The sequence below is a fragment of the Oryctolagus cuniculus genome, chromosome 2, assembly GCF_051225735.1.
Source record: "Oryctolagus cuniculus isolate XC-2025 breed Fujian yellow rabbit chromosome 2, ASM5122573v1, whole genome shotgun sequence".
NCBI classification, from domain to species: Eukaryota; Metazoa; Chordata; class Mammalia; order Lagomorpha; family Leporidae; genus Oryctolagus; species Oryctolagus cuniculus.
In genome coordinates, this window is record NC_142868.1 from 111859352 (window position 1) to 111871744 (window position 12393).

Consider the following 12393-nt stretch of genomic DNA (forward strand, 5'->3'; position numbering starts at 1 on the left):
GGCTCTTGGGATGTTTTCTCTGAACTTTTTTGTTGAGTAAAGCACATTACAAATAGAACAACAAAGACATATGATAAACCTGAACTGCAAAGCACAGCCCTTCATTCCCAGTTTTAAAGCTTAGAACACACGAGCGTTTCCCTGGAAGGGGTGAGCATGGAGTGAATGCTGCTTCCTGTCCTCGAGCTCTGTTGAGGGCAGTGCTGGGAAGCTCTGAGGAACAGTCACTGGAAAAGCCGGCCAGCACCAACGGACAATCACAGTGTGTGCAGGCTCCCAAATGAGAAATGACTAGCTCCAACACACTGGCTGGAACAAACACCTGCCAAGATAAACTAAGAGGGATGAAGGAAAAAATCTGCAAACACAGCAAAGGAAGGCAGGGAGCCGCTCACTGCAACAGGTGCACAATCTCCTTCAGTCTCAGACAAAAGCAGAGAAAGGCAATGAGTGTGTGCATCTTTAAGATGCCCGATCGCCTCAGGAAACTCAGGCTCCAAGCCAATCTGATTATGTAAACGGGAGAAGCAGAGGACCACAGACTCATACTGACCAGGCATGTACAGAAGTGGAGATAGGCTGCACAGGGTCTTTGGGAAGTGACTGCAGGGATAGGGGCCACAGGCTGGCTGTGCTTCCCTGGTACAATCTTCTTCCTCTGTGGGCCCCACCTTCCTGATTCGACTACACAAGAGGTGTGTGTCAGGTGGAATCTGTGCTAGAAATTTTCACCATGCAAATTCTCTTGGTGCAAGGCATATATTTTGCAAGAAGTCATGGCTAGAGTCTAAGAATGGAAAACTTTTATTTAAAAAAATGTTTCTTATCAGTGAACATTAAAAGGATCAGCCCTCTTCAAAAGAGGTGGGCTTACCCAGCCTCCCACCCTGATGATGCAATGACATGAAAAGACTAGTGGAAGGTGGGAAGAGAAGACCTGAAATGGTCCACTTCTCTCTGCATAAGTGGTCTCTAAAAGTGAGCACAAAATTCCTCCGAGTACAGGGGAGGAAAAAAAACTAATCACAATTTCTGTTTTAGCTCATCCTTTTACAACTGCTATTTTACATTTTATAAAGTATGCAATTAGTACAACCACTTATAAGTAGACACATCTCTGTCAGACGTATGTGGTTCACCTTGTTGCTGATCAGAGGTAAGATCAAACACCTTTCAAGGGACCGGCACTGTGGCTCAGTAGGCTAAGCCTCCGCCTGAGGTGCCGCCATCCCATAAGGGCGCTGGTTTGAGTCCCAGCTGCTGCTCTTCTGATTCAGCATCTCTACTATGGCCTGGGAAAACACTGGAAGAGATGGCCCAAGTGCTTGGGTCCCTGCACCCACACGGGAGGTCCAGAAAAATCTCCTGACTTCAGATTGGCCTAGCTCTGGCCACTGTGGCCATCTGGGGAGTGAACTAGCGGATGGAAGACTCCCTCTCTGTCTCTCCCTGTCTGTAACTCTGCCTCTCTCAAGCAAATAAATAAAAACCTTAAATTTAAAAAAAGAAAAAGAAAAAAAAAAAGAAAGAAAACCCCACTGAGGGCACTGCTTTGCTCCAAACACCACATGCCCCTGAACACATCCCAAAAACCTGAGAGCTGTGCTTACTGCCATTTCTTTTTATTCATGCAGGCTGCTGGAAGTTTTAATTTGAAAATAAACCCTGTCCCTGTCCCTGTCTCTGCTGACACCTTAGCTTTTACCAGCAAGGACTCATCCAGAAAAGAAAAGAACAAGGAAAACAAGACAACTAAGTTACAGTCCTGGCTGCTGCCACACTGTCTGGAAGGAATCAGTGCGGCCCACCACACCCTGTCACCCAGCTATCGTCTAGACACAGTCTAGCATCCCACTCCAACCAGCCTCATGGTTCAAATCTGCACCATGTCTCCAGAGAGGAGCGAGCAAGCAAGCGAGCATGTGTGCACGTGTGTGCATGTGTGCACGTGCACGCAACACGAGCGTCAAGGGAAAAACCGAGGTGAGGGAGGAAAGCTCAGAAGTTGAAACAGTGTCAAAGCTGACTTTCCACACACCAGTCCTCTCAACTAGAAATGCTGAGCGCTCCCTTGTCCACCCAGGGGCAGAGAAGAGCTCAGGTCTACACCCATACCCAAGACCCAGGCCCATCTCACGTCTTTCTGCCTTCCACCCCAACCTGCCTGAGCTGCTGACACCTTCAGCACCAAGAAATCACAGGCCCTTGGCACACACTTTCTGGTCACCCTAAGTGAGAGCATCCATTCCCTTAGGCAGTGCTAAACTCTTAGGTGGTGAAACCCAGAGAATCCATTTCCTGCTGGCTTACAGCTGCATAGAGGGTAGGGCTTCCTACAGCTCAGTGGAAATTTTTGAATACCTTACTCAATTAAATTAAATGCTTTTTTTTTTTTTTTTTTTTTTTTTACAGAGTTAGACAGTGAGAGAGACAGAGACAGAGACAGAGAGAAAGGTCTTTCCTTTTTCCTTTGGTTCACTCCCCAATGGCCGCCACAGCTGGTGTGCTATCCAAAGCCAGGAGCCAGGTGCTTCCTCCTGGTCTCCATATGGCTGCAGCGCCCAAGCACTCGGTACCATATTCTACTGCACTCCCGGGCCACAGCAGAGAGCTGGCCTGGAAGAGGAGCAACCAGGACAGAATCCGGCACCCCAACTGGGACTAGAACCCAGGGTGCCGGCGCCACAGGCAGAGGATTAGCCTAGTGAGCTGCGGCGCCAGCCCCAATTAAATGCTCTTAAGAGGAAAATTTAAAATGCTCTTACAAGTAGGTTATTCTTTCTTTTTCCATTGTATTTGTTTCAGAATTTTTAATCAAAATAGTAAATAGGTGCTTTAAAAAGTCAAAAATAAACTATATGTCAAAAACAAGCTGTCTTACCTAACTCCAAATTCATACTCCTAAGGCACAAAAATTTTTCAAGAATTTAGTTCTCCTCATAGCATTTACACTGTTCTTTTAAATAACAGGCTTATCGAGCTATTTAATTTTTGTTTCCAGTTTAGACACCACCTATTGACTGCTCCCAAAGCATATTCATTGCCCTACTCCATCCCATCTCATGCTCCCAGTTCAGTCATATGACAACTCTTGTGTAAACGAAAACCATATTCATGGCTGAGACATGGATAAGTAACTTTCCTTTTCGCTTTTCAAGGAGTGATTAATCGCTTGTTTTTTAAGTGTGTTTCTTTGACTGGTTTTCTTTGGGCCTATCAGTAAATTGACTAGAAAATGTCTTAGAGTGTCATAAAACTTTCAGTATGGTTAAACAAATCAGGTCTTGTTTATTCGTGGAGATGAGTGTTCTCAGTCTTCTTTGACACTACAGTCGTCCTGCATTTCTACCCACCAGCTTCCCAGGAAAGCTTTTGAACTGGCTCCTACAAAGGATTCTGTGATGGGTTAGTTCTCTGGTGTCAACGTGCCTGGATGAAGGAATACCTAGTAACCTAGAAAAGTTTTGTTTTGCTTGTGTCTGAGAGGGTGCTTCCAAAATGAGATCAGCATGTGAATCTGGGTGGACCAGGTGGATGGACTGGCCTCAATCTGGGCAGGCACCATCAATCCGTTGGAGGTTTAGAAAGGAAGGAGTCATGCTCAACTCCCACACTGGGTATCAACCGCTGGCCTCTGGACTCCAGGACTCACACCAGTGGCTCACTTGCTAACATTTACACTTTCGGCCTCAAATTGAGAATGACATCCTCAGCTTTCCCGATTCTGAGACCCTTGAACTCAGTCTGAGACCCCCAGTTAGTTTCCCAAGGTCTCTAGCCTGCAGATAACCTAGGAGACTTCTCAGCAGTCCTAATCCTACACCAATCACTCTAATAAATCCCCTTCATTTGCCTACACATACCTTATTTATTGTGTCTGTCTGGAGAGCCAAATCCGATACAGATTCCCTGCTCCTTGGAACCCTTGGTCATCGTCTCAGTTTTGGCACTTCTTTATCCATGTGCTGGGCACTTAATAAGCTTTTCAGTCAGTCTAGAAACTATGGATTGACTCTATTTTTCTTTGGTTCTACTATTACCAATCAATTTATCTCTCCCCACCCCCAACTTTCTGGAAGTTTTAATTTTTTTATTTCAAGAATTTTTTCTGGGGTCAGCACTGTAGCATTCCAGGTCAAGCCACCGCGGTGCCAGCATCCTACAGGGGTGCCGCTTTAAGTCCCCGCTGCTCCATTTACAATCCAACTCCCTGCCAATGCACCTGGGAAAGCAGAAGATGGCCCAAGTGCTTGGGCTCCTGCACCCACGTGAGAGACCCAGAAGAAGCACTTGGCTGCCAGCTTCCAATCAGCCCAGCTCCAGCCATTGCGGTCATTGGGGAGTGAATCAGCAAATGGAAGATAGTGTGCTCTCTCTCTCTCTCTCTGTAACTGTCATTCAAATAAATAATTTTTTTAAAAAAAGATTTTTTTGTTATTTTCTGAATATTCTTGCTTCATGGATTTAATAACATTTCTTTCCAAGGTTAAGAGTTTACGTATGCAGATGTAAGATGTTTAGTTCTGTTTCCTACAGTGCCTCTGTTTCCTACAAGCTTCTTTTTCTATTTATTTAGAAATCCTTCAGGTTCAAGAATTTCTTCAGTGCCTGTGATCCTGGCTGTCCATTTTAGACACTGAAAAGCAAACTATTAAGGGTCAGGTAGAGGGACAGCATCAGGCAACCGTAAGGCTTGATGTCATGTCACTGGAGCTGTACTTCCTCTGCACTGGTCAGTCATCTCCAGGCAGGAATCTTTACAATATCTGTGTAGTGCCAGGGCCCTTGGTTATGCACGGATCTTCTACACAGGGGCAAAGTATATAGAGTTTTCAGACTGCAAATACACAACATAAAACCAAGGACCCCCCTACACCCTCCCACTGCTGCCAACCATCAATACGCACTGTTACATAACTTGGCAATAAAAGTATGTGCTGCTATTTAAATTAAACTCCATTAGGTAACATCAACACAGGGCTTTGTTGTTATTGGGTTCTTTTTTGGAGGAGAATGATGAACAGTAAGGTGTACAAATTAAACGGAAGCAGAAAGGACTGTGAATGAGAAATCTGAGCTGTGAAACACATACTTTAGTTAGTCAAGAAAACAAAATCAGAAGACTCTTGACTGCCGAATGAAGCACAGGGAAGTAATGCGTTTCTATAAAGGAAAAATGATCAAACTATAGGCAAGCACATTCCCCATGCCAACAACACTAATGAGTTAAATGAGCAGGAGAGCAAAATGTGCCTCCTCACCACAGGACACAAAATCCTGCTTTCTGCATTCCTTCTTAAATACACCCAAAGTTAAGGAACTCAAACGAAAATGTGTCTGTAAAAAAGTCTGAAGCCTCAGAAAAATACATCCACATAAACTGGAGGACAAGAGAGGCAGAAAAACCAGGCCAAGCCTGGCAAGCCAAACTAAACCACGATGCAAACAGGCCTCACTAAGCTGGGCGAAGGCATCTCTGGGACACAGCTACTCCGCATCCAATGCTCTGCAGGGCAGGTCCTCCAAGCGTCTACAAGGAGGAGGCCTTGCCGAGGCCTCAAGGCAGGTGAAGGCCTGTCGGTCAACACACAAGCCTTCCTTCCCATGCTCTTGGGGAGCTGCGCCAAGGACAGGCAGCACCCCTGGAGGCCACAGAGAATGTTCCTTGGCATGTCTGGTTCCCACCGTGAGTGAGACCAACACGGGCAATTCCCTTTTCTACCTCTTCCAGCCGCCGCCTCTGTTCTTTCTGCTGCTCGATCCGCTTCTGTCTCTCTGCCAGCAGCTGCCTTTTGTACTCTTCCTGCTCGCGGAGCTGCTGCTCCTGCAGCAGCTGTTGCCTGCGAAGAGCCTCAGAGCGCTCCTTGTTCTCCTGCTGCAGTCTCAGGAAGTCCCGCCGCAGAGTGGACTCACCAGGCACATTCACAATGGAACTGTGGGAGGAAGGAGGGGCTTTCAGGGCCGGGCACAGACCACACAGCCGCCCAGAGAGGCACCACCAGCTTCCCCGCTCTGTTGGTGCTCAGTCTGTCACCAAGTCCGGCTCTAGGGCTTCAAAAACTGTGCTCACAGCAGTGATCTCATCTACAGCTCAGCAGTCCCACATCTTCCTTTACCTTCAGCAAACACCTTAAAGCTCTGTCCTCCACGCTGCCTTGACAAGATACTTCTACTCAGGACTCTCCCATCCGTTCAAAGTCTTGTCAAACCAAAGGCTGAAACCACCTTCCTCCAGGTCACTAGTCCCTTCCCCTCCAGTGAACAAGTCCCAGGGCACTCTTCCTTCCTCCCTTCCTCCTCCTGTCCCCGTCTGGTCAAGCACCCCGTCTTCACACGCATTCCCTGCCACTCCGAGCCAAGTGCGTTTCCTGAGTGCTCAGGTACAATCACCAGCGTCGTGCTTGGCTGGTCCTCCAGTTGAGAATCACTCCTCCAATTCCACACCACCCGCAGCACAGGGCAAACCAATTAATACCCTTGAACTGCCTCTTTCACACATCAGATTCCTATCCAGAAACATTTACATTACTCATGAAGTCAGTTCAAATTCCTCTAAAATTATTAGTTTAAACTACATCCAAATCTTCTCATAGTTAAGGTATTACAGAGCTTCTTCATATATTTTGTCTTATCTCTCTTCAAATTCCCATTCTCTGGTACAGGTTTGCCACAGATCTCTTGGCATTGGTCACGTGTAGCTACAGCATAAACAAGTGCCAGGCAAACCCATTACTAAGAATCCCAAGGTCCCCCATTCCCTGGTAAATCGGTCATCAGGAGACTCATGCTACCAATGTTAACTCCTCTACTTTCTGTTTCACTCTACCTTGGAAAGCCAGAGGTAAACCCAACTATAGACCATAAAATGGGTCAGTAGAGAACACACCCTAAACTACAGGAGACAAAATGAGGGGGAAAAAAATCGGGGAGTGGGGAGAACTGCAGAGCCTTCAAAAGAGGCCCTGCTGGCCCAGGAACAGACAGCTGTGTGCTGGACTCCTCGAGGCAGCACAAAACCTCCCAGAGCAATCAATGCCAAAGGCACACCTCCACGCCCAGCCCCATCTGCTGCCAAGTGACTGTCCTTGCTGAGGAGCCACCGGAGGAGGTGGGACGGGAGGACTGCAGAGAAAGCACGGGGAACAGCAAGGCACTCTGAAGTCGTTTAAGAGTCATCCCTCCTGCCCACGAGCTCTGAAATCCCTGCACCAGCATGAAACTTGATCTCTCCTTGGAGCAGGGCACTGGAAAGCAGCTTTGTCCTTACCTTGGCTCTCCTTCCTGTTCAGGCACTTCCTCTTCTTCTTCCTCACTCCCACTATACTCGTACTCAGTTTCATCTGTGAAAACAAGGGGAAGGTATAGGGGACAGCTCACCAATCTGACACATGCCTACATAGGCGATCATCTCCAAGAGCATTATGGCAGAAAATACACAATGTGTTCTTTGTGGAAATAGAAATGTGTATAGAGAACCTGGGTAGGACTCAGGAAGGCAAGGAAAGACGCCAGATTTCCATACTGAACAGTGGCAGATCCCTGGTTAGCCCTGCTCCCCACTGGAAGCGCTAATTCCTGTACACAGGATGCATTGCTATCGGATACACTGAGCCCGGACAAACAAGAAGTTGCCCAGGAGCATAAGCAAATACACAGTCTACTTTAATGTCAAAATTCAAAAGAAAGAGAGCTAACTATTCAAACTAACCAAAACAAGCAAGAAAATCTGGTTATTTTAAGCAATTAGGGGTTCACTAAGACCACAGCAGTATTGAATACAGCAGGACTGTATTGAAAAAAAAAACTGAGTCATTAAGTAGGAATCTGCTGCAAAAAACAAAATCAAACATTTCCACAAATTTAAAACAAGGCAAAACCAAAGAAACAACACAGCAAAAAAAGAGACAAAATTGTTCTACTTGGACCTGTCTTTAAACAGAAGTATTAACAAGAACTCATTTTTATTTCCACAGGTTTTACAACATTTTCCTAAAAGTAACATGCCACTTTACCGGTCCCTCCACAACTATCAGTATCTAACTTTAAGAGAACCATCCCTTTTTTTGTTTGTTTTTGTTTTTTCTTCATACTTTTTGTTGAACTCTCTACTTAGTGTACAGTTACTCTTAGGAGTATAAATTTAACTGAAATTGGATTTTGTAAAAAATAAGAATGGGAATGGGAGAGGGAGGAGGAAGAAGGGTGGGAGTAGGGGCAGGAGGGAGGGAAGGAATAATTACTGTTTCTAAATTTATATATATGAAATGCATTAAGTTTGTATTCCTTAAAAAGAAATTAAAAGAAGAGAGCAAGAGCAACCCAAACCGAAGAGGTTGGAGAGAGAGAGAGAGAGAGAGAGAGAGAGAGAGAGAGAGAGTGAGAGAGAGACACTACTCACAACTACATTTCTATTTCTTGGCAGAGACAGGTAAGATGAAAACCAGTTTCCTGGTAAGAAAAAGGGTCTCAAGAACCTAAAGTACAATTCACGAAAGTTCATCAATCTACATACTGACATCAAGTTCTTCTGTTAGATAATCCAAACTATACAACTGTAAAGGACATTTAGATAAAAGCCAGCTTCTAAGGAAAATCCCAACCAAAAATCATCTTTGGAATTCTTTAATCTGTTATTTTAAGAGTTTCATACTATAAACTACTAATTGTTGACAAGTGGCTGAGGATATATGGAAGTTAAGAGGTCACTGTGACTTGACAAGAAAGGAAGTTAGGTACCCCACATTCCCCCCTGCAGAAGCACCTAGGGCAGTCAATGTGGCACAAATGTTAGCTACTACAAATAAGTCATGATGCAATATGCAAATAATTTTTTCCAAAAAAGAGGGCTACCAGGTCAAACGAGGGTTAAGGGTGAAAAGGGGACTTATTTTCAACCTTTAGTTCATTCTGTTACAGAGGTTCGATATACAAAGCTTAACTACTTAGATGACTGAATGCATCAAAGGAAAAAGAATTTACCTTGAACACCAATGACTTAACTAGAAGTACCAAAACTGCATGAGATTCAAATGAACACACGGCAAGCTCAGTTTAGGCCTCCAGTGTGATGCAGACCATTCTCACTGCCTTGAACTTGTCTTTTTCTTCTTTGGTCTTCGACATTTATGTGTCAAAACAAAGTTCATCAATGGCATGCTAGCTATCCAAATACAATTCTATGAAGTTACTGATCAATCCTCTGAAAGGGTGGTTTAATGATGATAGTGAAGCTTAAACTGCACCTTGTCAAACGAAAGAACAGAAGGAAAACAGAGGGCACTCCAGGGAGGAGGGCACAATGTGTGCAAAGATGTAAAACAAAGGCTGGGGACAGAAAGGAACCCTCAGTGACTAGCACAAGCACGTCCTGTGCAGTCATAAAAGTCGTCAGGTACTGCACATAGCCCATGCCTGACTGTGCCACCTGCCTGCAGCAGGACAGAGGAAGGTGTGACTGAACAGGAAAGGAACACAAGGAACACACCGACAATGATGGCCACAAAACCCAAATGAGGTCCACCATCAGCACATCCACGATGACATCAGAAGAACAAAGACGTCTGCTGTGATGTCAGTGTAATGGGTGACAGCGTGGCACACACCACACAGCTCTGCTCCACAGCCCCTAAGCCACATCACTGAAATGAGTGGCAGTGAACCATGTAGGCACTGGCCATGGACACAATCTCACAGCCATGACAATGATGACCAATTCTAATGGACAAGAGTCTACCAATGAAAATTTTAAAAGATGAAAATAAAAATGGCATTACAATACCTTTCTCTCCTCTCTTCTTTCGGGTCCGGTCTATATGATCCTTAAGTTGGATTCTAACTTGCCTTTCATTTGGCTGGTCCCTTATGAAAGGATGTTTCAAAAGCTGTTCTGTGGAGGGCCGCTGCATGTAATTCTTCACCAGGCATCCCTCTATGAAACTAAAAAATTTCTTTGACCTGTAAGAGGAAGGAAAAAGCTTCAACAACTTTTCAACACAAAGAGCCAGCTCCAAAGTATCAGTCACTTGCAAGCCTGCAAACAAAGAGCTCCAAAATTCACTGTGAATGCAAATGAGTAAGAATTCACCTTCACAAATGTGCAGGAATAACAAGAGGAACAGAAACACAAATTCAGAACCGTTGGGAACCAGGAACATCAATTAACACAGTTCAAGGGTTACACATCACTGCCAACACTGCACAGAGCAGTAGGAAGGTGAGCTGTGTTTAAATCTAACATTGCTTAGTAATCACTTACTCATGGGAAGGTATATTTGTGAGCAAGCAAGATGAAGGGACCAGGTATTTTCTAAACACAAGGACATTCACCACAGTATAGTTGTCAAAATCAGGAAATTAACAGAGACGGTACTATTGTCTCATCTACAGACCTTATTCAGATTTTGCCAAGGATCTTCTAATGCCTTTTTGCAAAGGAGAACATTTAAAAAGGAGGAGCAAGGGGGCAGTGGGAAGTCTGTGCCAAAATGAAGGCAGACAGAGGATGGATGTCCACTGTCTAGAAGATAAGGACAGATACAGAGAGAGAAACGAAGCCCGGCAGGGCCTAACTGCTGGGCTCCTGAATCTGCTCACTGACGTTCCGGCCAGAGCTTTGGACCAGCTGACTGCTCAGTTATCAATGCTTCACGTGCACACGTAGACACGACAGCTGGGAGAGGCCAATGCCTCTGACATCCCATGCACCCTTCTTGCCACTTTCATTCTGGCTGCTTTCTCCATGCCTGGCTCAAGGTGAACCCCAGCCCAAACCCTAGTCGAGACACCCTTACCCAGCCTTTTGAGACTCAAGGCTTACCAAGCACCACTTTATCCAACATTCCCTCAGTCAGGAGAATTCTCCTCAGGCTACCTACTTTTAACTGACTGTTTAATTGATTCTGTTGGTATGACATGGTAAAGGTCAAGAACTTCTTCCTATTTTGCAATTCCCAGCAATGCTTAACACTAAGGGTGGTACATCACTATAGGTTATGTAATAAATTTTTGTTGAATGAATGAGGTACTGAGTCTTTAAAAATGTGATTAAAAGAATTCATGCAGTTCTTTTCAGTAATTTACTGCTTTTAACAATCATTTCTATCACCTTACTATTTCCATTCTAACTTAATTATTTTTTCAATTCAACAAAGAGTTATGTATATATGTTTAGGTTAGGCTCTATCAGAAATACACATAGGAAACATAGTGGAAGAATTTTAAGTATACATAATAACAAATTACAATCAAACTCCCAGAGGAGGAAAAAAAAAAAATCCTACCATAGACTAGACAACAAGAAAAAGCAGGATATTTGATACTCCAAAAAGAGGGAGAGAGAAGACAGGATTACAGAGTAAAGGAACAACATGGACAAAAGCAGAGAATTGTGGAAAACAATGAATCACTTTCTGAGGTTTATAGGAAAAGGGGAGAAGAATGGAAAACCGAGTTGTGTCTGCTCAGAGAAAGGGCCTCAAAGGCATTAGGAGAAGCTGTTGCTTTGTTCTGTGGTTACTGAGGAGCACAGAAGACTCTGCACAGTACAGTGAAATACTCTTAACAGAGAGATGCCTAAATTCTGCTGCCCCAAGGATCACTTCATGGAACTCATTAAAAATAGAACGGCCTGAGTCCCTTTCCAGACCAGAAAGGTTGACTCTCATGCACTGTGCCTACCAACTAACATCTGAACATCAACAATGTACAAAGTATTCTTTAAAATCTACTATTGGGAGCCAAGTGCAACAAGTTAAGCCTCTGCCTGTGACTCAAGCATCCCATATGGATGCCAGTTTGAGTCCCAGCCGCTCCACTTTCGATCCAGCCCCTTGCTAATGCACCTGGGGAGGCATGGGAAGATGGCCTGAGTGCCTGAGTCCCCGCCACTCATGTGGGAGATCCAGATGAAGTACAGGAAACCTGGCTTTGACCTGGCTCAGCCTGGCCTCTATTTGGGGAGTGAACCAGCAGATAAGAAGATATCTCTCCTTCTCCCTCCCTCCCTCCCTCACGTCTGTGTGTTTGTGTGTGTGTGTGTGTGTGTGTGTGTCCCGCCCTCTCTCACTCTAACTCTGCCTTTCAATTAAATAAATAAATATTTTTTTTAAAAAAATCTGCTATTGAGTTCTGCTGAAAGAAAGGTCACTGGTCATCTTTGGAAAGCTACCTCTCTGGAAACAGCAGAAGTCAGCATCTGGGGAGAGAAGGGCAGCGATCACAAAGGCGGTCATATCGTCTCGTCCTTTCAGAAGCTGTGGGTAAATGGGAATCATGATGGACTTGGATGAATGTGGTATCTTTAGAGAAACACAGGAAGCATGTATTTAGTACTATTTAGTACCATTTATAACTGTCTCTTTGTATCCCTTCATCACATATAGGGATTAACCCCAA

General features: G+C 44.7%; 1 protein-coding gene across 50 annotated transcripts in view; it reads right to left on the bottom strand.

The window, feature by feature from the left end:
- The window catches only part of MAP4K4 (mitogen-activated protein kinase kinase kinase kinase 4), a 185394-nt gene that overhangs the window by 37904 nt on the left and 135097 nt on the right, over positions 1-12393 (bottom strand). For all 50 annotated transcript variants that reach the window (XM_089327465.1, XM_051835407.3, XM_051835298.3 and 47 more), the window contains 3 exons: positions 9779-9954; positions 7268-7340; positions 5723-5933 (listed from right to left, as the gene is read on the bottom strand). In XM_089327465.1, the coding sequence (XP_089183591.1) occupies positions 5723-5933; positions 7268-7340; positions 9779-9954 (460 nt within the window). The remainder of the gene's footprint in view (positions 1-5722; positions 5934-7267; positions 7341-9778; positions 9955-12393) is intronic.